General features: G+C 35.3%; 1 protein-coding gene across 1 annotated transcript; it reads right to left on the reverse strand.

Annotated features, from left to right (window-relative positions):
* Window positions 1-8,841: 8,841 nt before the first annotated feature.
* Window positions 8,842-10,298, reverse strand: LOC123672265. The gene has a single exon (XM_045606297.1). It carries the CDS (start codon window positions 9,506-9,508, stop codon window positions 8,915-8,917), a length of 594 nt encoding a protein of 197 aa, XP_045462253.1. The 5' UTR covers window positions 9,509-10,298; the 3' UTR covers window positions 8,842-8,914.
* Window positions 10,299-21,122: the final 10,824 nt, after the last annotated feature.

Genomic DNA, 21,122 nt, shown 5'->3' on the forward strand with positions numbered 1-21,122 from the left:
TCCCTCAATTCTACAATCTAACCATGAAAAAAAAAATAAACACATTCACGCAATAGTGAATTCTAGACAATGTCCCCGTTTTTTCCTTCAGCATCTCATTTTCTCTCCTTATCGCTTTCATTTCATCAGATATTGTCTCAAATTTTACCTTGTAATCATCAAAAGCGTCGGACATGTACTGTACCGAAACCCTCAACTGCTAGATTTCGTCTGTAATAGTCTTTTTGAATGGATTAAGCAACTCGTTTAAGGTCTCTCTTATTATTATTTTTAGTTTCTTCTCATCCATATTTATTGCAATGTTGAATTCACCGGTTTTAACCTCACAATTGCCACGCTTTCCACAGCAATCAAGAATTTTCTCGCTATTAATTACTTCTTTTGCCTGTTTTCCACAGCTGGGGTGAAAACTGGATCCACAAGTATTACAGTCTACTGGTTCAGCGACAATTTTTTTACAATGTTTGCAGATCTTTTTAGTCCCTGAAAACTTCCGACTTGCTTCCGCCAAACCTCAAAAAGTAAAATGAGAGTCATATATCATAATAAATTATCAGGCAAAAATAAAGAATGAAAGATGGAGAGAAATGTTAATGACCCAACGGAATATTTTTCAAAATAAAGTATTAAATATTAAAGATTATTGTTGTTGAAACACAAGAAATATCATATTTCAAAATTGATAATGGAAATTCAATATTTGCGACAAAACTTTAATAACTACAATAACACATCATATTACAATACATTTAAAATAATTACATAACTACAACATATTAAAATTACAATTTGTACAAACATAGCAGTATTTTATATTTATTTTTTTTTCAAGTGAAATCGAAGGTTTTATTCCTCGTACACTGGGTATTATTCAGAATAAAGGAGTATTTATTCATCCCTTCCATTCAGTTTTGGTTCAATTGCTCGATTGGGTAATTTGTAGCAAAATGAATGGTGCCTATGACGACGCCAATTTTCTTCTTTCCTGATCATATCTTTCTGACTGAATTTTTTAATTTTTAAACCTTTGTTGATTCTATTTGCCTTCGCCTCAAGGATCGTCTTGATCATTTGTGCCCTTTTTAAACGCTCTTTCAAATATTCTCTATTCAATCCATCCTCTTTTCTTTTTTCCGCACCATTCTCAACCTCTAAGTTATTTTCTTCATTTTCTGCGGAAATATCATCGCCTTGTTGGGAAGATATAGTGCTTTCTTGAGCATCATCTCGTTGATATCTCACTTTCATAATAGAATGCTTGACTTGAATTGTTCTTCTTATGTTTTTCATTGGATTTTTTCTCAATTTGGCCAGTCCGGTTTCTTCAACCCAATCGAGAAACATCTTATTGTTCATTGTGTTCATTTTGGACAATTTTCAATCACAATAACACACCAAAAATTATTTTCTTAACAGAGGCCGAACGCTCACACTACGGGATACTCTATTTATCTGAAGTAATTTCTAATATTCAGATATCTTATACAGGTACCTCTATCATCAACAAGGGTTTCTTCCATAGAATCTATCAGGTATACATCAACTCAAGTTTATTAGATATAAAATAAACTTTTTTCTTCTTCTTCTTTTAAACTGCAGTCAGGTAATTAAAAAAATGGTTGATGAGTTTTTGTTTGATGATCAATTTTTGCAAAATTTTTGAAAATATGATGGCTATCTTTATGGAGTGGATCTTTATGAATCAACATTGTAGAGGAATGATTTAATTTAAATTTACCAATGGCAGCTTAGGAAAAGGAATGTTCGCATAAGAATTGACATTTTTCAATATAACGGACGAGTTTTTCAAGTTCAGTCAGTCATAAAATCTCGAGAATGAAAAATCTTATGGAAAAATTTTGATGGTTTTGAGGAGGAAGTCCTGTCATGCAACCATTTCTTCGAATTTCTTCCAACCTTGGGGGGGGGCGGGTATCAGCTTTGGAATTTTACATGGGAATCCCTATTTTTTATAGCAGATCAGTTCTATACGATAAAAAATAACAGAACTCGCTCTCATGCCGGTAAACCGAGATGTTGAAGGGACGGAAATAATAGAGGGCGGCATCTTCTACTTTTTCCGAGAAATCAGAATTCCTCGAAGAATGTATTAAATAATTTTTTTTTTAATTTCAACGGATTTCAATGACGGCTGCATTCGAATTTAAAATAATGGTTCATCCACATCATTGTTCTTCTCAAACATTTTGAAGAAAAAAAACAAAATGTTCAAGCGTTTTTTGAAGTCGAAACTCAGCAGAAGAAATCGAAGGGCGCCAAATCTGCATTACCAGAAGAATGTAATAAATATTTTTTTAAATTTTGTAGAAATATAAACAGGATTTCTGTTTTTGATAAGTTTTATTGGTTTTATAACTTTGGTTTTTTGAATACTGATTGCAAATTGTAATATTATTTGAAATTCTATATCTATTATATTTTTATATTGAGTTAACATAGCTGTGAAAGTTACTTTGCGATAGTATCTAGTTACAAGATAAGATCACTTTCTGCAAATGGTATCTGAAGATACTCCAAAAAAAGAACTCAAATACTTATCTTAAGATATTTTATAAGATAATTCATCAGGCGTAAAAATGCTAGGTGCAATTCTGAAATTCGGAAAGTCTTGCAATCTCATTATCTTTCTTTAGTAATTTATCAATTAATAATCTATTCTAATTAAATTTGAACCCATGAAAAATAATTACACTACATACATTCTCCTTCCAAAGATAATTTTATCCGACAACTAGAGCGCAAAATAACTCGGTATATTTCACTGTTGCGCATGAGCAAGGCATCCAAAAAACATGTACATCCAAAAAAACTGAATATTTCATTGAGGTGTCTACAGCAAAACAAAATATTTCACCCGAAATTATTGAAATTTCTCGAGATTGAACTTTTTTGTATACCTAACACGAGTATGAAAACAGAATCGAAAAATATCAAACGATTCCTTTATATATAATATATATGTTTATTTCAAAAATGTTTTTTTTTTTGTGGAATTCATAATGATGTTATTGCTATATTGTGTATAAATGTATATATATTTACATATAGATGTTACTTTATGCAGAATCTACGTTGTTATTGATGTTATTGTTTTTGTAATATTGTTTTGGTATTCTACTTTTTATTATTGCACCTGTTGTGCATGGTTTATTGTAACTTTGTCTCTGGAAATAAACATTATTATTATTATCATTATTATAACGGCCATCCAAATTTCTTCTTCGGTCCTCTAACATAATTGAAAAACAACTGGTTGGGCTATGAGGTGCAGAACTTTGAAATTGCACTGTCAAAACATTTCAGATGGTAGTATAAAATAAAAAAAAGGGAAAAAAAATTTCGCTTCAATTTCATGGATCTCTGTGGGGGAGTCGAACTCTCGACCTCTCGAGGTATTACCCAGAATGTAAATTTGAACTGATGCAATAATATTAATTCTCGTAAGGGTTTACCCCCCCCCCCACTTTGAAGAAAAATCTGATATTTCTTATAATTTTTCTTCAATTGTAACCTAAAATATTTTCTTATTTTTTCTAATAATTGTCCTCAATAACCCCTCCTCCCTCGTTATGCATTGGTCAACAGGTATAACGTGAAAAAGATGTAATTGAAATTTCATTGACACATTAAAGTAGCCGAATATTTCAGATTCATAGATATTCATTTCACATTACAGAATGGTTTTTTTGATGACTTTTTTCGAAGATAATTTTTACGTTTCTTTGAATTTCGAATCAATTCAATTTTTTAGATTTATATAATTTTGTAATATAAGACAATGAGAGCATATTTTCAATTGTTCGATATTTATCGAAAAACTAATCAAAAAAGTTAAAAAAAAACACAAAAAATATTGATAGTCACAAATCCAATTGATTGATTCTAATTCTGGTATTCTGGATATAGTTTTTTTTTTTATTTAGGTTTTCAGAATCAATTACGAAAGGTATCTTGTCCCTAGTTCCTCGAACACTTAAGTTGAAAAAATTAAATATTAAAGAAAGAGTAAGGAATATATAGAAGACGCCAACGATTATTAAAATAATTCATAAAGAAGCTGTACCTACTTTAATAAGTTTCATATATCAAAATAAATCAGGCAAAAATAAAGAATAAACGATGGAAAGAAATAATATTATTTTTTTTTATTTTTTTTTTATTACAATAATACATCATATTACAATACATATAAAATAATTACATAACTACAACATAATAAAATTACGGAATTTTTTTCCAAACAAATGATTAAATATTGATTATTGATTATTGTTGTTGAAACACAAGGAATATCGTATTTTATGTCAAAATTGATAAGTGAAATTCAATATTTGCGACAAAACTTCAATAACTACAATAATACTTCATATCACAATACATATAAAATAATTACATAACTACAACATAATAAAATTACAATTTGTACAAACATAGCCATATTATATTCTTTTTTTTTTCAAGTGAAATCGAAGGTTTTATTCCTCGTACACTGGGTATTATTCTAAAAAAAAGAGTATTTATTCATCCATTCCATTCAGTTTCGGTTCAATTGCTCGATTGGGTAATTTGTAGCGAAATGAATGGTGCCTATGACGACACCAATTTTCTTCTTTCGTGATCAAATAATTTTGACTGAATTTTCTAGTTTTTAAACCTTCTATTTGCCTTCGCCTCAAGGATAGTCTTGATCATTTGTGCCCTTTTTAAACGCTCTTTCAAATATTCTCTATTCAATCCATCCTCTTTTCTTTTTTCCGCACCATTCTCAACCTCTAAGTTATTTTCTTCATTTTCTGCGGAAATATCATCGCCTTGTTGGGAAGAAATAGTGCTTTCTTGAGCATCATCTTGTTGATATCTCACTTTCATAATAGAATGCTTGACTTGAATTGTTCTTCTTATGTTTTTCATTGGATTTTTTCTCAATTTGGCCAGTCCGGTTTCTTCATAAAGATATATACCACCATTCTCATTGGTGTTGCCCTGCTTTCGATTTCGAGTTTGTCTCCTGAATTTGGTATTTTCACAACCCAAACTTTACTCCCAAATACTCTTAGCTTGCTCAAGTCAGTCTTGGAATAGAAAATACTGACTGGTATCTTTCCTTGCAAAGCAGCTGTTGGTGATCTGTTCAACTGGTATGCGGCACATTGAATAGCTTCACCCCATAAACTTCTAGGTAGGTTTGTTTCTGTAAACATAGCTATTACCTTGTCTAATAATGTCCGATTGGCTCTCTTACTAACTCCGTTCTGTTGTGGTGTGTAGGCCAGTGTATGCTCGGTTTTAATTCCTTTTTGTTTACAAAAATTTTTCAGTTCGGTACTTGTATATTCACCTCCTTGATCCATTCTTATTCTCGAACACACAAATCCTTTGGCTTTCATTTCTCTGATGTACTGCATTAGATTGAAAGGTGCTTCGCTTTTGTTCCTCAACAGGTATACTGTAACAAAATGTGAATGATCATCAATTATAGTTTGATAATACCTTTCTGGCACGAGACAGAGAGGAATTCCAGTTGATGGTCGCCAACCTCCGTTGAGGAGACGGCACTTAAAGAAGAAGAAGAATACCTTTCGTCATTCAATGTAGGGGTTCGTATTGGCCCTCCAATATCTGAATGCAAAAGTTCCCCAACAGATTTGGATCTCGGTAGTTGTTTACTCTCAAAAGGTCCCCTTGTTCCTTTGGCTTCTCTACATGGACTGCATGTGGTTTTTGGAGTTGGCAAATTCATCTTCTTCATATAACATTCCGAAATATGTCCCAACCTTCTATGCCATATATCTCCTGTTGCTACTAGGTTACATACTTCTTCTTGTAATTCGAATGATGCTATGTATAATTTGCCCATAGACTTGCAATTTATTATTGTACCATCCATACTTTCTATGAAAGTTTTGTTTTTATCAAAAATCACTTTTTGCCCTCTTTCATTTAACCTTTTCACAGACAACAAATTATTTGTCAAAATTTGTACAATAAGAGCATCAAATCGTATGTTCCTGTTTTTATATATAACTCTTAGTGTACCCATTTTCTTCGCAGTCAAAAAATTTCCATTTGCAACCCTGATTTTCACTTCATTGTCTAGATTTCTTACATCTGTCATCAATTCTTCTACTTTTTCAGTGACAAGATGGTCAGTGGCTCCATTATCTAAAACAAAATTTATTTTCATATCAGAATATGTTATATTCACCTCTCCTGAATTGAGAATTTCTGAAATGAAGACTATTTCTTTCTCATCTGTGTTTTCCTCACTTGTGTAAGCTCGTCTATTGACATTTCTGTTGAATTTACCTCCTTTTCTCTGTGTGTAATTTGTTCTACCTCTACTTAAACTTGATACCTCATTTTTGTTCTTCTCCGGACAATCTCTCAGAAATGATCTCCTCCACAACCATAACATTTGTAGTCTTTTTGATTCTTCTTTGTTAAAAATACTGTGTTCCTTTCAGTGGGTCCCTGCAAATCTTTGAGTTTCTGTCCTGCATCCAAAAGTCTACTTTTCACAAATTCCAACGTTATGCCTGTGTTAACAGTTTCTATGGCTGTTATGACTGTGTCATATTTTTCGGGCATTGTTAACAATAAATAACAGACCTTATCACTTTCATCTAGATTTGCACCCGCTCCTTCAAGTTCTCTCAGCAAACTTTCAACATTCATGAAATGTTCCTGCAGTTCATCAACTGTACATTTCATTTTCAGAAGTCTTTTCATAATGTTCAACTTTGCTAGTGGACTTTTCTTTTCAAATATGTTCTTCAAAGATTGTTACATCTCAAGAGCAGTTTTGGCATCCTTGATGTATTCCAAGTGTTGATCAGACATACATTGAACTATTGTACCTTTGGCTTTTGAGTCTGATCGATCGAATGCTAACTTATCTTTCTGACTGAGTTCGTTATATTCATCCTGGGTGGTTGTTAGCACGTGACTCACTCCTTCCTTGTCCTGCAGGATTTCTACACGAAATCTCCAATTGAATAATTGACTGGAATGGCCAGTCGTTTATCTTCAAGTCTGAACTAGGTTCAATCAAATGTGGGGACTTCGCAAACTGTTCCCTGGGCGGAGTCCGAGGCGGAGTATCATCTTCAACGAGATGATTATCTTCTTCATCTTGAGCAGATGGCCCTGGTAAATGTTAAAGCATCGATGTGGTTCCTTTACTTCGAACTGAGGCCACATTCGTGCTATCATTCTTCTCTTGTTCGTTCTCAACAGCTGGTCTATCGGTTACAGAACTAGGCATAAAGTCCTCTTCAGTAAAAATGTTCTTATCATAAGGAAATATTCCACATTTTTTGAAAGCCTTTGTTATATTTAATGGCGTCATGGCCTTCATGAAGGCAGATCCAACACACTCAGCAATATTATAGATGGTGAATAGGTTGCCCTGGATTTCTTAGTAACCATGAATCCACTCCTGCGTTGTAAACACATTTGAATGGGCCATTTATTCCAACATCTAGAGGTTGAACTTTAGCAGTGGTGTGTGGATGAAGAGTTAAAACTGTTACTCCCGACGCTTTGGCGAGATCAAGAGCTTCGACTGACAGATGGGATTCATGATTGTCTCTTATCAGCAGTGCAGGATTATCTTTGGATGCCGAAATACACTTAATAAAATGTTGCATTACTTCTACAAATAGATCTGCATGCATCCATCCAGATGATGCAGCCAATCCCAGAGTTCCATTCGGTGCGCCGTTCAGCATATGTGGCTTGAATTTTTTTCTCGGAAATACCATCACTGGTGGTAATGCCTGTCCTGTAGCGCAGATTATTAAGCAGATTGTTACCAAAGTACCTCTTTCGCCACTTGTTACTTTAGACACGCTAGTGCCTTTCCTCGCCAAAACTTTAGAGGGTTTATGCACTGTCGTAGTGGAGGTCTCATCAAAGTTGTACAATCTAGTTCCATTCGCGAAACTTGGGTGCCTCTCCATAGTGGACTTCAAATTTTCGAAGAAGGCATTAATATTATTCTTATTGAATGCTGTGGCTCGGGCTAAGCTGCAGGCCTCCGGCTTTTTTAGTGGAATCTTGGGGTGCCTTCGCCTGAAGGAACGTAGCCATTCTTTTCCCGCCATTTCAGTCCATGGTTGTGGCATTTTTTTATTATTGACCTTGGCCATTTGATATGCCACCCGGCGACAGTCTTTTGCTGTCAGCCCATAAAGCAATTGGGCACAATATTCGACGTATTTCAATAGCTTTTGCTCTTCTTCAATAGTAAAAACTCTGAACTTCGTAATTTGGAACTAATCGTACGATTTCTGTCGCGTTCTCTTTCATTCGAGAAGAATATAGTCGGACAGTTGAATATTTGAGCTGGCGTTCTTTACTGGCCTTCCTTATGCTCATTCCATTATTTATCAGTTTAAGAGCCTTGCTCATCGAAGTTGCTGTATGCGCACCTATTTTTCTTCCAGGTGCCTTGGGTCGGACCATCTGAAATAAATGAAATTCTAGAAAATTCGAAAAAATTTCAGTGGTCCACAGTTAACCATGGCTAGCTGTTGAACACAGGCCATTGATCAGCTGTAGATCACCCCAACTCAAGTCACTTTTTTTGATATATCCTCGAAAATAGTAACAATGCAGCAAATTGAAAACGTTAGAAAGAGCAAGCAGAATTCATATTACAAGAGCTATGAGTTATAATTGTTGTAATAATGAGCCAAAAGATAGGTGATCAAAATATACTGACCTCTAATTATTTACTTTTGGTGCACGTTTTTATAATTTCTTCTGTCATATAACCATACTGCACGCTGGCGAACCACCAACTGGTGAGCTATCAATATGGCCGTATACGTGACGAATGAGCTCAGGTGGGAGGTTTAGACAACGTTGCCTCTACGACTTCTACGCTTGACTAACTGTCTGTATCTGACTGGAACTGTTCAACATCTGACCCTGAATCTATTCTTGATATCAATCCTAAACGTTTACATGCTTTTAAACCTAAAATGGGTTTCACCAATCCATTTACAACAACAAAATCTATAGTATATTGTTTCTCTCTGATCTTGATATTTAAATTAACTTGGCCTAATGGTTTGATTTTTTCGCCCCCAAATGCTTCCAACATCATGTTAGTTTTCTTCATTTTATTATGTGCAAAATTCTTCAATTCTGATATTGGAAGAATATTCACCTCTGCACCTGTATCCAATTTAAATTCTATTTTTCTATCGTTGACTTCCAATAATTCTGTCCATGTTTCCTTATTTAGTGAATGCACTTTTACTACTGGTCCAACGAACATCTCCCCTTCTTCTTCTATTTCTACTTGCTTGACTGTCCTGATTTCGCAAGCCTTTGCAAAATGGTTCATCTTCTTGCACTTATTGCATTGTTCACCATATGCTGGACATCTTCCATATTCATGTATGCTACCACATTTCCCACAGACTTTCTTCTGACTTTGTGTCTTATGCTCCTCTCTATTCTTTCTTATGAAATCCATAGCAACTTCTCTCTCTCTCTCTCTCTTACTGATTTTACTTGCCTTTTCGTGACTTCTGCACTCCTACATATCTCTATTATTCAGTTTGAGATCGTTTATGTTTTATAAAGCTTCTTGCACTTTATTGTCTGCAATTCCTAATACTACTTTATCTGTTAAAATAGAATCTTCTTGATCGCCATACTCACAGCTTGATATTAGCTTCTTCAGATCACTGAAAAACTGTTCGAAAGGTTCTTCGTCCTTTTGGCATCTGCTATTGAAGACAACCCTTTCATATATCCTATTTCTCCTGGGGATACAATATTCCTCGAATGCCTTTACAACTGCTTCATAACTTCTGGATTCTGCTTCGGGCAGCTTAAAGGTGTTGTATATTGAGATAGCTTCTGGACCCATGATATTTAATAGGATTGCTATTTTAACTGCATCTTCAAAATTGGATTTCCCTGTTGCTACTAGATCAGAAGTATTGAAAATAAAATTATCCCTGTTTGGATCGAACAATATAACTGATGGGTTAAGAATAACACAGCGGAACTGTTTTATCTATGTAATATAATCAATGAAACTAATATTGAACACAAGTATAACTGATAACGAATAACAATATATGTACTTACACCAAGAGGTCTGCTTTCAATAATGATGCTCTACATCGAGCTCACAATCAGGTTAAAAATATGATCATAGAAATATGACATTACACGGTAAAATTGTTCTTCTTCTTACAAACAACACAAAAGCTGCACACATACTGCAGACATACTTAAAATTGTTTATTAGTACTAAAATAAGCAGAAAAATTAAATGAATCGTTAAGGAATCCGTAATCTCCACAAGAAAACACACACAATCAATTCACGAAATCAATGTTTTGGCATTAACTAGAGAGTTAATGGCAAAACATTGTTAGAAGAGACGTTGTCACAATACACCGATATCAATGGTCTTTCTCTAACGCCGAGTCCATATGATTCTATGTCTATGTTGGGAACCAGCATCAAGGAAAATGCGACATGTCTTGGGCTGGCCGATTGGATTCGATATATCGACGATTGCGCTCGCTACTAAAGTTTCAAATACAACAAAAGCATGCAAATTCACACTTGGCGGTTGACTCGACTTCATTCGAAAGTGGCTCCATTTTATTAATTCCCTGCAGAGGAAAATGCAGAAGTGTGTGACGCTTTCTACAACACGTCCGCCATCTACCACCGGGACAGTTTGTTGCAAGATGGCCTTCACGCAAGCAGTTGATACATAATGCAGCTCTTTTTACTAGGGATGGGACGGTATTTCAATACCGCGATTTTGGAACGGTATTTTTGAGTAACATAGTCGCGCGTTCCACAAACGTAAAGTAACCGGTTCCAAAGTAACGATAGTTACGGCGTACCGGCACCGGACTTCGAATAATAACATCGAAACGGTTTGGGATATTTGAACGAGGTTTGGTAAATATGGATACCTCATTAAGGTTTCACGCTGAATACCACGTCTTCAGCAACACATAGACTTCTTTCACGTAATACCTGGATTACCCGAGGATGGTATATTTCCATTGGAGTTTACACCATCTGTTTTTAATGAGTTGCCCTTCGAAGATTCTAACCTTTGTTGTTATTCTGAGTCACCAAAAAAATTTATGGTTCTATGATTTTGTTATGCTTGCAAACGTTCTTCTAGAATCTAGAATAACGTAGAACTCAATGAACAATGAATTATCATTCAACAGGACAGTCGACAAATAGTCTAGGTATCCCAACGGTCTCGTTTCCTTCGTTCCTCTGTCGCTGGTACTCAACTTAGTTGCAATCGCCTACGGTTTTGTTACCTGTAACCACAGTTACAAAATCGCGGTATTTAGGAGCGGTATTTTTCTGGAGCGGTCGCGAATGTAACGCGACTGGTGAGTAACCGGTATTCCCATCCCTACTTTTTACCGCTTCATAACGAGCTGAGATCAGGCGCGGATCCAGGGAGGGGGAACTGGGAGAACGTCCCCCCCCCCCCCAAATGACCCAGGCACCTCTTAAATTTTGCCAATTCTCCTAGAATTTGACTTACTAAGGCTCAATTAATTACGAGATCAGCAAAAATTTCACATCCAATACATTTTGTGAAAACCCATATTAATGAACGGCAAAAAAAATTATGTCCCAAAATGACGGAAGTGTCTGGGGTCCACATTTACAGTATTTTGAGTACGCTTGTTGTCTACGTGGATTCCTATTTCTATAGGTTTCTGCATAAGGCCAAACAGGACTTTGCAATAACGTAAAAACCTTGCCTTGTCGCAATCAGTTTCTCCCAACATTGTTGTGATATTCTCACATCGATCGAGCGTCTCAAAGTCGAAACATTTTTGCGTGCTTTCAACCAAGGTTCTATAAGACTTCCTTGAAGTTGAAGCATGTAATCCTTCCGGTATTCTAGGGTTAAGATACTTACCTATCTGTCTTAGAAATAATGTCTTCTCTAATCTCATCAATCACAATTTGTACAGCTTGTTTTGATAACCGAAATCGGAATTTAAAATCCACTTTGTAAAATGATTTGAGCCTTCTCTATACGTTTGCCTCAATCTAGGATTTTGTATGTTATCAATTAGCTCCAAAAAAATCTTCATCATCAGTTAATTCTTTATATAATATATAAATATGAATAACTTATGAGTAAATATACCAATAATGTCAACAAAATGAAGGATCAAGCTTTGAACCGACCATGTATCAGCGTTCAACTGATCTTGGTTATGAACTTGGTTATCGATCAATAGTGAACGAGGTTGATACAACTTATATTGTTTATTTAACGTCATCAAAAAATTTACATGACTAAGTCATAAAATAGGTGGATACAAGAAAAATATAACATTGTTTGTTTAAAATTTATCAAACACATTGAAGAAGACACAAATAGACCAGACAACGACTATGAAAAAACATCACAGACAGCAAAAGAGATCAGCCCTCATATTGTCCAGTTTGACCTTAAAAATTCATCGACCGAATAAAATGCGCCCATGATTAACATCTTAGTTATTTTTTGCTAAAATTTTTTGCTGTAAGTAATTTTGTCATTAAATTACAGTCAACATTGAACTTGAAATGTACAAATGTGCCCGTCGTTGATGAAACGATATCATATGATCTATTGTAGGATTCGAATATTCGCTGCTGAATTCTTCCCATTTTTCCAGTAGAAAATGATTGAATTTTTCCAGCAGAATTGCAATTATAATCGTCTCCACTACTCAACGGACTCTCCTAATGTCTTGAGAGCTCTGTAGTGTTTTCGAAAACAATCCAACAAATCCCGAACCATGAAATCCTTGGAGATTCTTCTGTAGTGATGGAGATCAGTAATATTGCGTGACCGCTGACATACGCCTCTTGCTTTTCTTTTTTCAGATATTAATTGCCGTATGTGTAGAGGAGTACTGCTATCATTGGAGATTTCTCTTTCGATCCAGGGGGTAGCTTGCCATGCTGCTTGTTGTACGGTTTCTGTAAAGTGCTGTACGGCTATATCAATCTCTATGGGTTCTTTCATCGAGAGGTTATTATCCAGTTTTTCTGTGATATAGTCTTTGAAGTTATTCCATCTAGTGAACTTCGTAACCAATTTGGGTGGGGAATTTGTTTTTATAGGCTGACTGTTTAAATTGAGAACAACAGGTGAATGGTCAGAATCCAAGTCATAGCAGGTCTCCAGAAGGCAATTTTGTCTAGCGATGCCATTAACTACAAAGAAATCTAGCAGATCTGGTAATCTTCTTGGGTCCGTTGGCCAGTACGTAGGCTCCCCATTCGAAAGATGTTTGTAGCCTTTGTCGTTTAGTGCCCGAAGCAAGTTACGACCTTTTGTAGTGGTTAGTCTAGATCCCCAGTGAGTATGCTTGGCATTCCAATCGCCACCTACAATAAATCTATGCCCAAGAGTGGCGAAGAACTCTTTGTATGTGTCTGTCGATATGATATGTCGTGGTGGGCAGTACACTGATGGCTATGTTGATGTGGCCAGTACTGGTTCTTATTGATACCGTTGTTGCTTGAATGGGATCTGTTTGAAATTTTTCTTGTTCATAATGACATATAGAATTTTAGATAATAACAGCTGAGCCTCCATGAGCTGTTCCATCTGGATGTATAGTGTGGTAGACTGAATAGTATGGAATCGAAAATACTGTTCGGCTGGTAAAGTGAGTTTCAGAGATCAGTAGGACGTCAACCTTATTGAGATCTAGGAAAGTTATTATTTCTTGTTTGTGGTTTGCTAATCCGTTGGCATTCCAAATCGCAATTCTGAGAATCTCATTAGCCCTGTTCGGGATTATGGAAGTTTGTTCATTACGGTGGTGAGCAGATTCAGGATCATGCTGTTCTGGTTTAGTAGCTGTGAAAACATATTTTTGAATTCTTCAAGGAAACTCGATAGTTGATGATTAAGTTGGGATAGGGGTAACTCTTGATTCACATTTTTTGTCACTTGAGAGTAGGTTCGTGGAGATTGGTTGTTTGGTTGCAGAGGTATTGTTGTTGTCGCAATGTTAGTGGATGATATATTTGGACGGCTATTTGGGGCACGGTTGTTATTTCTTGGATTTCTTTGCATGAGATCTTTGTACACTTGGCATCCTTTATAGTTGGCTGGATGATCCCCATTGCACAGGGCACATTTTGCAGGAGTGTTCTTGGTTTTTTGGCAAGTTTTCGAATCGTGTTGGTCGCCGCACTTAACGCAATTGTAGGGTTTATAGCAATATGTTTTCGAGTGGCCATATTCCTGGCACCTCATACACTGTACAATGCCTCGTTTTTTTCTGGGTGGTTCTATAGTGACCTTTGTTCTGTATATGTATCGAAGATCATATATGGTTTTATTGTTTTGATGGGGTTCGAGGTCGACGAAGAACATAGAGAGTGGTTCTTTTGTCACCCTATGTTGAACATTTAAAATATTCTTCACTTTGTGTCCAGCTTGTAAGAGTTCTTCTTTGATTTCATTTATTGGCACTGAGTGATGCAGATTTCTGATGACCACTCTGTAGGCCCTCTCTTTTCTTATTTGGTAGGTGTGATGGATAATATGCTCATTCCTCAAATAAGAGTTTTCTGTAGGAATCCAACGAGTGTGTGCTGATTTTGATTTTGTCGTTAGTCAGTACCCTAGTATGAAATGAATCTTTATCAATTATATTTGCAAAGGTGGTGATCATTGCTTTGTAATCAGCAACATCGTAGACAAATATTGGCGGTGGAGTTGGTGCCTTGTTTTCTCTTTTGTCCTTATCTCCATTATTGTCACTGGGAGATGTTGTTTGTAGCGATTGTAGCGGTGAGAATCTGTTTGGTGTTGGTGTTGGAGGTGGACCGGGTGTTTGTGTGGGTGATCACTCACGTTTCTTTGCTGTCTGCCATTTGTGTTTGTTACTTGTTTCCGGTTCTTGATCCGGATTCATAGTGGAAGAGGTGGAAGTGAATAAGCAATCCATAACGTTGTTTATGCTTTGAGCAGATGAAGAAGTATGCTCATCCAGTGAAAAACCTTGAAAAGCATGCGGGTTTTGATGGATTATTATGTTGGGTAATAACCCAACAAAATAACTTGAAATTTTCTAAGGAATCTATTTCTGCAATAAAAAAATGGTGTTCTAATTTGAAAAACGGAAGTTGACGTCATTTCCGGAAAAACCGGAGGTGCTCATGCCTTGAAAATATTTTAGATTTCATCAGCATCGTGAAATACTTATAAGTGCTGAATTTCATGAAAATACGTTCAGTAGTTTCCCGTATAAATATGGGTGAGGTTCCTCGTGAAAGACCCTGTATAACACAGGCCAACACACATTTTGGTGCCTGCGATTTTTTAACTGTTCCTGAGTAATTTTTGGATACAGAATGTAAAAAAGTTCTCAGATTTTGTCTATCAGATCTAGTTTTTGAAATTTTTTAAAAAATTGTGTATATAATTTACGTTATAACTGTTATAATATATAATATTACTATTGACAGTTAAAAAAAACAAAGACACATGGATTTAAGTATTCATTGCAAAAACTTAATTTACATAATTACATTAGTCACTAATCACATAAAAATTTTCTTTTATACGATTTTCTAGAATGGAGTGTACAAGGACAGTCTCGCTGAAGGCTCCAGCAGTAGTCCGCCATCATGTGGCTGTCCCATCGTCCTTGATAACGATCTTCCATAGTTTTAATATCCTGGTGGAATCTTTCCCCCTGTTCTTCACTACAATCACCTAAGTTTTCTGGAAAACGATCTAGGTGGCTGTGGAGGTAGTGAACTTTTATACTCATGTTACAGCCGAGAATATTAAAATTTGAAAGCATAGTTTCCACTAATTCTACGTAATTCTCTGCTTTATGATTTCCAAGAAAATTTTGTACTACTTGAACAAATGAACTCCAAGCGTTAGATTCAGTCTCGTTCATTGATGTGGTGAATTGTGGATCTTTAACAAGTTGCCTTATTTGGACCATCAAATATACCAGTTTTTAGTTTTTCCGTGCTAATGCCAGGAAATTTACGTGACAAATACCCATAACAATTTCCATTTCGATTTAAGGCCTTCACAAATTGCTTCATTAGGCCTAGCTCGATATGCATGGGCGGAAGTAAGATTTTTTCTCTTGAAACCAAAGGTTCATTGATCACGTTTTGTATTCCTTGAATCATGACATCTCTTGAAGGCCAATTTTTGTTAACCCAGTGCTCATTTTTAGCTCTGCTGTCCCAAAGGCACAAAAAACAAGGATATTTTGTAGAACCACTCTGCTGTCCAAGGAGGAAGTTAACCATTTTTAAATCAACACAAAATGACCACTGATGTTCTTCGTATTTAATATTTCTCAAAACTAATGCTATTATTTCATATTCTTCCTTCATGGTAGTAGAATGACCAATAGGAATTGAGCCATATTTGTTACCGTTATGTAAAAGAACACATTTTAAACTACGTTTTGAACTGTCAATAAAAAGGCGCCAATCATCTGGAGTGTATTCAGGCAAACCCATATTTTCTAAGAGCCCTTTTATATTGTTACAGAATACCAAGTCATTTTCCTGAGTGAAAAAAGGCAGCAGATCCTTATCCCTTTTACGATAAAATGTAATATTAGTACCTCGACAAAGTAGATTTTTTTCTTTTAATCTGGATGCGAGTAATTCAGCGGATTCCTCTGAGAGATTCAGGTCTCTTATAAGATATATCATTTAACTTGTAACGTGTATCTCAAAAACTAGAGCTAATAGAAAAAATCTGGTGGCATTTTTGGAATCAGCACATTAAAAACATCTAAAATCAGATGTTAGATTTCTGGCACCAAATTTTTTTTTTTCATTTTGTTGGCCTGTGTAATCTTTACACTCTCTTTTTTCCCGGGAAAAAAAGTAATTTCGAGAAAGTTATATTTTGTTACCTGTCAACAGAGATAGAATGTCTAATTTTTTTCCCGTGCCAAATTTTTTTTTTATTTCTGTTTGAAGGTAGGACGACGAAGCTTTTAAAACAATATTATGACCAAAAATACGATTCGAACAATAGCTCTACTCTACCCTTTTTCATGCAGCTAGCCGGCATGCGGCAAGGGTAATAAAAATTTATTGCGGCCAAGAGAATTTCTTCCGATGCCTGCTCGACGACAGAAAGATGAATAAAGATTGAACAAGAAACGCACTAGAGACATCTGTTGTTCACTATACCCAAAAATTAATACTCGTCTGAATTTTCAACATTCCACATAGGCAACCCATCATGTTGGGCCTCTTCCGGAGTGGCGCCCTCTAACGATATTGACCAATATCCTCCAATGATATTTGAACCGAAGTAACTAACTATCTTCTCCTTAAACAATAGTATAAGTGAAACTATTGTGTAATTCCAATCCATCATCGCCTATTAAATTCAAGACAACGGCAATTTTCTTCGACTCATCTTTAGTTTTTAGATCCGTGGCTTCTAAGAACACGTCGAATTTTTATTGAAACCTTTTCCAATTCTCGGAAATGTTACCATCAAGAACAAGTTGTTCCGGGGGTCTGTAGAAAGATTCCATCGTTGCTTCCACGTGGGCTTCACAAGTTGAATCGTTAATTTACATAAATATGCAAGAACACACACAACTGACACCATGTATTAGGGAGCGGTTATATGGTTTAGGTATTTGTACAACAAGAAGTACTTCTACTATCAGTTTTAACAAGTGTATTTGTCTAACAAGATTACACGGCAAGCATGGCGTTAGTAGCGGCCATTGTTATTGTACATCTGTAACTGTCATGTGCATAGACTGGATACTCATAGAATAGCATGTGACATATCAATGTTGCCAACATACTATTTTACATATTTGATATAATACAATCTTTTCCTTTTTTAGAGGTCAGTCATAAATATTGACTTAGTTGTTTTTGTCACTCATGTTTACTCCTAGTTTTCTCACTAAAATTTAAGAGAAGGGTCTTGAGTGGAGGAATTTCAACTTGTCAGAGAATTTTTGAAAACAATTGAAGAAAAACATGTTATGAGAAGAGAGAATATATTCTTCGTTGATACATATACCTTAAAAATATATCAATAGAAATCTTGTTTTATCACACAAATAGGTATATCGATATAATCAATAGAAATCTTGTTTTTTGAATTAATACTGTTGTTTCGACAATTAAACACGCTGCATTGATTCACCATTTTGAATAAATCAATAAGTAATTGATATCTTGGAAATTCAAAATTAACAAACGAATGTTTACTTGCTAACAGAACAAGGTAAAATGAGTAAATAACTTGACACTAAGGTTAGGTTCACGTGCAAATCGACGATTTCTATGATATGGTTCAATTTCTCTGAGCTGCAATAGGAGGAATCCGCGTGTCCGACAAATGACAAAGCTGAGAATATTAAAATTTGAAAGCATAGTTTCCACTAATTCTACGTAATTCTCTGCTTTATGATTTCCAAGAAAATTTTGTACTACTTGAACAAGTGAACTCCAAGCGTTAGATTCAGTCTCGTTCATTGATGTGGTGAATTGTGGATCTTTAACAAGTTGCCTTATTTGAGGACCATCAAATATACCAGTTTTTAGTTTTTCCGTGCTAATGCCAGGAAATTTACGTGAAAAATACCCATAACAATTTCCATTTCGATTTAAGGCCTTCACAAATTGCTTCATTAGGCCTAGCTTGATATGCATGGGCGGAAGTAAGATTTTTTCTCTTGAAACCAAAGGTTCGTTGATCACGTTTTGTATTCCTTGAATCATGACATCTCTTGAAGGCCAATTTTTGTTAACCCAGTGCTCATTTTTAGCTCTGCTGTCCCAAAGGCACAAAAAACAAGGATATTTTGTAGAACCACTCTGCTGTCCAAGGAGGAAGTCAACCATTTTTAAATCTACACAAAATGACCACTGATGTTCTTCGTATTTAATATTTCTCAAAACTAATGCTATTGTTTCATATTCTTCCTTCATGGTAGTAGAATGACCAATAGGAATTGAGCCATATTTGTTACCGTTATGTAAAAGAACACATTTTAAACTACGTTTTGAACTGTCAATAAAAAGGCGCCAATCATCTGGAGTGTATTCAGGCAAACCCATATTTTCTAAGAGCCCTTTTATATTGTTACAGAATACCAAGTCATTTTCCTGAGTGAAAAAAGGCAGCAGATCCTTATCTCTTTTACGATAAAATGTAATATTAGTACCTCGACAAAGTAGATTTTTCCTTTTAATCTGGATGCAAGTAATTCAGCGGATTCCTTTGAGAGATTCAGGTCTCTTATAAGATATATCATTTAACCTGTAACGTGTATCTCAAAAACTAGAGCTGATAGAAAAAATCTGGTGGCATTTTTAGAATCAGCACATTAAAAACATCTAAAATCAGATGTTAGATTTCTGGCACCAAATTTTTTTTTCATTTTGTTGGCCTGTGTAATCTTTACACTCACTTTTTTCCCGGGAAAAAAGTAATTTCGAGAAAGTTATATTTTGTTACCTGTCAACAGAGATAGAATGTCTAATTTTTTTCCCGTGCCAAATTTTTTTTTTATTTCTGTTTGAAGGTAGGACGACGAAGCTTTTAAAACAATATTATGACCAAAAATACGATTCGAACAATAGCTCTACTCTACCCTTTTTCATGCAGCTAGCCGGCATGCGGCAAGGGTAATAAAAATTTATTGCGGCCAAGAGAATTTCTTCCGATGCCTGCTCGACGACAGAAAGATGAATAAAGATTGAACAAGAAACGCACTAGAGACATCTGTTGTTCACTATACCCAAAAATTAATACTCGTCTGAATTTTCAACATTGCACATAGGCAACCCATCATGTTGGGCCTCTTCCGGAGTGGCGCCCTCTAACGATATTGCCCAATATCCTCCAATGATATTTGAACCGAAGTAACTAACTATCTTCTCCTTAAACAATGGTATAAGTGAAACTATTGTGTAATTCCAATCCATCATCGCCTATTAAATTCAAGAAAACGGCAATTTTCTTCGACTCATCTTTAGTTTTTAGATCCGTGGCTTCTAAGAACACGTCGAATTTTTGTTGAAACCTTTTCCAATTCTCGGAAATGTTACCATCAAGAACAAGTTGTTCCGGGGGTCTGTAGAAAGATTCCATCTTTGCTTCCACGTGGGCTTCACAAGTTGAATCGTTAATTTACATAAATATGCAAGAACACACACAACTGACACCATGTATTAGGGAGCGGTTATATGGTTTAGGTATTTGTACAACAAGAAGTACTTCTACTATCAGTTTTAACAAGTGTATTTGTCTAACAAGATGACACGGCAAGCATGGCATTACTAGCGGCCATTGTTCTTGTACATCTGTAACTGTCATGTGCATAGACTGGATACTCATAGAATAGCATGTGACATATCAATGTTGCCAACATACTATTTTACATATTTGATATAATACAATCTTTTCCTTTTTTAGAGGTCAGTCATAAATATTGACTTAGTTGTTTTTGTCACTCATGTTTACTCCTAGTTTTCTCACTAAAATTTAAGAGAAGGGTCTTGAGTGGAGGAATTTCAACTTGTCAGAGAATTTTTGAAAACAATTGAAGAAAAACATGTTATGAGAAGAGAGAATATATTCTTCGTTGATACATATACCTTAAAAATATATCAATAGAAATCTTGTTTTATCACACAAATAGGTATATCGATATAATCAATAGAAATCTTGTTTTTTGAATTAATACTGTTGTTTCGACAATTAAACACGTTGCATTGATTCACCATTTTGAATAAATCAATAAGTAATTGAAATCTTGGAAATTCAAAATTAACAAACGAATGTTTACTTGCTAACAGAACAAGGTAAAATGAGTAAATAACTTGACACTAAGGTTAGGTTCACGTGCAAATCGACGATTTCTATGATATGGTTCAATTTCTCTAAGCTGCAATAGGAGGAATCCGCGTGTCCGACAAATGACAAAGCCGAGAATATTCAAATTTGAAAGCATAGTTTCCACTAATTCTACGTAATTCTCTGCTTTATGATTTCCAAGAAAATTTTGTACTACTTGAACAAATGAACTCCAAGC

Source organism: Harmonia axyridis, chromosome 2 (genome assembly GCF_914767665.1).
Source record: "Harmonia axyridis chromosome 2, icHarAxyr1.1, whole genome shotgun sequence".
In the NCBI taxonomy this organism is placed as follows: Eukaryota; Metazoa; Arthropoda; class Insecta; order Coleoptera; family Coccinellidae; genus Harmonia; species Harmonia axyridis.